The sequence below is a fragment of the Apis dorsata genome, unplaced genomic scaffold (assembly GCF_000469605.1).
Source record: "Apis dorsata unplaced genomic scaffold, Apis dorsata 1.3 scaffold_1, whole genome shotgun sequence".
NCBI classification, from domain to species: Eukaryota; Metazoa; Arthropoda; class Insecta; order Hymenoptera; family Apidae; genus Apis; species Apis dorsata.
Window position 1 is genome coordinate 365,655 of NW_006263304.1, and position 4,162 is coordinate 369,816.

Sequence of the window (4,162 nt, forward strand, 5' to 3'; positions counted from 1 at the left end):
AATAATGAGAACAAAGGAAGAAAAGTTTCTTTACATTTCGAATTCACTGTTGCGTTTTAATCGTGGGATTATAAGGAAGAAAAGATTGCGAAGATAAAGGTCAATTGCTCTAATTGCATATAGTGCGATTTACGGTATGAAATAATCGCGAGTCGACCAATTCCGACTACAATGCATTAAATCGGCCGAGAGTCTCTTGCACGAGTGCTGGTAAAAAAAACTAGCTGCATTATTGATCCAAACTGCTCGAACGACTCGTAAATATCAAAATATCAGCACGAAGTCGTACTTTGGCAAATAGTTGAGATGATGCGTTTTTTTTTCCAAAGTCGTTGAAATATATTTGTAAGATAGATTTGAAATTATTATTATTAATATTATTATTATTTTTAAGGCTAACAGTTAAAAATACAATGAAATTTTCTCGTGTCAATTTAATTTCACTAAAACTTGAATTAATTTATAATTCATGCATCAAACGTAAGAATTTCACTCTTTCGAACTTTTAAAATATAACTCGAAATATTCGCATATTAACTTATGATTCGAACACATAATCCAACGATTCCAACGAAACTTGAGTTTCGATTCGAAGGAATACGAATTTGAGAAAATATTTCGCAATCAACAGATAACTCTATTCGTCTGTGGGGTGTTTCTGAAGCACAACGACACACCGGTGGTACGTGCATCTGGCCGTGAACTGTCGTACGTTCTTCTCTCCGGGATCCTGCTCTGTTACCTCGTTACTTTCGCCCTCGTTCTCAGACCGACGGACATCGTTTGCGGGATTCAAAGGTAAAGGATCAATGCTCATCCCATTTTCCTGTGGCGTGTAAAAACTCGACGTGGCCATTGAAAAATAAATTAAATTCTTACGGCAGAAACGAGTCGGCGACGGTAAATTGACATTAATCAAGTGAACGCGAGTGCATCGATCGGTGAAAAATTGATAAAATTTCAGGGACGTGAATTGCACGCGATTCAATTAAGGGAAGTCGAAAGAAGAATATAAAACAGATCGGTGAATCTATTTAAAAGTGAAAGTTATTTCTTAAACGTCGCATTTTACCATCATTTTCGTATCGATGCATCGATAAAATGAAAAATTAATTTCTCGAAAATATGATATCTCGATAAAAGGAATATTCTCTAAATCGAATAATCCATAAATCCGAAAATATTAAATAAATGATAAAAATTCTCAACGAAAATAATTTCTAAAAAAAAAAAATAGCGAGGAATCTGTATATAAAATATACTTTAAAAATATACTTTACAAAAATATTCATATAGTTCTATCTAAAGAAAAAAAAAATTCAAGATCACTCAAAAAAAAAAAAATAAAAATTCTCATATCCAAAAAAATGATAAAGTTTCGTCCAACCAATGAAAAAAATAGAAACTATTCGATACGCTAGTACAAAACTATATTATTATCGTTGTATATAAATAACGAAACTTTTTAAAATTTGAGAAAAAGAAAATTGTTCGACAGATTCGCCGCGGGTTTCTGTTTCACCGTGGTCTACGCGGCCCTTTTAACAAAGACAAATCGAATATCGAGGATCTTCAACGCGAGCAAACACAGCGCCAAGAGGCCATCCTTCATATCTCCGCGGTCACAGCTGATCATATGTTCCGGTTTGGTGTTCGTGCAAATTCTGATCAACGGAGTTTGGATGATAATCGATCCAGCCAAGGCGATGCATCATTATCCGACCAGGGAGGACAATTTGCTCGTTTGCAACAGTTACATAGACGCCAGTTACATGATCGCTTTCGCTTATCCCATCATGTTGATCGTCGTTTGCACCGTGTACGCCGTCCTCACAAGAAAGATCCCGGAAGCTTTCAACGAGAGCAAACACATCGGTGAGTGTGTGCACACGTGTGCGCGTATCGTATCGACACGTCCACCATCTTCCAATTTTCGAGCTTGTTCGTTGTTCCTTTTTCCAACTTGTACCGTATTTTCATAGAGACTTCCAATGTCTTTTGTATCCCGATGGGGGATTTCTGCTGTTCTCCATTTTCCTTTGGTGGAACACGTCGAGGATGGGCGCACAATATTTCCTTGGCGCAGAATTTTATTAACGGAACAACAACGGATGCTCCGTACACTTTAGACGAAGTTTACGTGGAAAGGTTTAAACGCTGCTAAGTTTGAATATAAATCAAGCACCGATTCTAACGATAATTCCTAAACCGAAGATGAAGTTCTGTTAAGTTTCGTTAAGTCGTAAACTTCACCATCTCTTTGTAAGCCGTTCTTGAGTTAGAAGTTAGAATCGTGAAACATTAATGGGTGTAATTCAGTCGGATCTGCGCGAGGCAGGAGAACAAAATAATAATAGGGAGGTGTCGGATATCCTTCATTTCGAAATTCTCTTTGTTCGAAAATGTGTACACGCGTTGTATGATTATTATGAAAAACAAAAATCCTCTTAACTCATAGATATCTGTGAGATTAAAGATTAAACGTTAGTGGTTCGTTTCTCGTAAAAAGTGAAAAAGAAAAAAAAAGAAGAAGAAAATACGTTTCTACTTCGTTAATTAAAGAATATATATTTGAGGATAATAAATTCTGTTCCAAAAGGATTATTAAATTCGCAATAATCGTATTTCTACTGTACAGGTTTCACGATGTACACCACGTGCGTGATATGGCTGGCTTTTGTGCCCCTGTACTTCGGTACTGGGAACAACGTTGCATTGAGAATCACCTCGATGTCAGTTACTATAAGTCTATCCGCGTCCGTAACTATAGCCTGTCTGTTCAGCCCGAAGGTAATTCATTGCGACAGAATTTCAGATGAATAGAGTGGCCAACTTTTAACCTTTTCGTTCTCTCCCCCCCGTCAACAGTTATACATCATTTTAATACGGCCAGAAAGAAACGTACGTCAAAGCATGATGCCAACTAGATATAGCACCACGAAAAGTTCAGCAGTCACGGCTACCAATGCTTCTAGCATGATAGCACCGGTTGCGCTGACTGCGGCTACGTGTGATCAGAATAAGGCTGTTAAAAAACACATCACCACTACCATTGATTGCTCCACTCAAAGCGAATGTGAGTATCCATCACTTGTCAAATATTAAGATTGAAAAGAAAAAAAACCTAATTATGATGGAAAAGAAAAAAAAATAAATTATTTCTCGATCTTAATATATTCGTAATATATTCAAAAGATTAACGTCGTAAGTATATAGTTCACGATATATTTAATGGCATTATAACCGGGTCTCTTTTACATTTTTCGTTCAATAAACTAAATATTTAATGTTCGATATTCCACGTTAAATTCCACATTTATTTTATGAATACGAGATATAAAATATTAAAGAAAAATAGTTTATTTTTTTTTTAGTTATCTGTATGAATTATCGATAAGTGACTCGTAATTAAAAATTGATAGAATATCTAGTTTTATAATATATTATAAGAATAATCGTTCTAATTACTTACGAAATAATTAACTATAACTTTTCTCCATATTTAATACTTTCTAAGAAAGTGCATCTTAATTTCCTTTAAAAGATTTTAACCACCGTATTTTTCAAAGGAATTATCTAATTATCGATCAAGACTTTTTTAATTAATTAAACATTTTCGACTGACAATTTTTGCATTCTCGATCTTCAAACATCTCAGGCAAATGTCTACGTGGAACAATTTTCTGACAAAATAATTCACTATAAAAATCCTTTCAAGTCTCTCAAAATTTTTTGGTAAACATCTGACCGATTTGTATATTCTCTAAATTAAATCTTAATCTCCTTTCAGCCTGCCAATCGTAATTAACGAAATTTAATTAACAAATGTTTTCTCTTGCAGACTACGAGCTAGAGGTAAAAGATCAGAAAAATGGGAAACCACCCTCGGTCGTTTCTCGATCGACCCAAACCTCTGCCAACAACGACAAAGACGCTAATGCTGTGGTAACGCAGAGCAAAGAGACGAAGGATAATACCACGACAACGAAGCAATTGAACAATAAAGCGAGAATAGGAAACGGACCTATAAATCAGAGTGATGTTCCATTATAGCAGCAAACTTCCATAGAATCGGCCATTTTGCCCGCGACTTTGAAACCAATTTCGAAAAATCCGGTGATAGTTTGAAAGGACGCAAAAAAAAAAAAAAAAAAAAAAAAAA

The 4,162-nt window shown here is 35.2% G+C and overlaps 1 protein-coding gene across 2 annotated transcripts in view; it reads left to right on the forward strand.

The window, feature by feature from the left end:
* Positions 1-4,162, forward strand: part of LOC102671687 (metabotropic glutamate receptor) — a 105,958-nt gene extending 101,796 nt beyond the window's left edge. Inside the window, exons 11-15 of one of the 2 annotated variants that reach the window (XM_006607066.2) lie at positions 632-798; positions 1,499-1,875; positions 2,639-2,790; positions 2,869-3,076; positions 3,842-4,162. In XM_006607066.2, coding sequence (XP_006607129.1) covers positions 632-798; positions 1,499-1,875; positions 2,639-2,790; positions 2,869-3,076; positions 3,842-4,053 — 1,116 coding nt within the window. In that variant the 3' untranslated portion in view covers positions 4,054-4,162. The remainder of the gene's footprint in view (positions 1-631; positions 799-1,498; positions 1,876-2,638; positions 2,791-2,868; positions 3,077-3,841) is intronic. The other variant, XM_006607067.2, reaches the window with a different exon arrangement.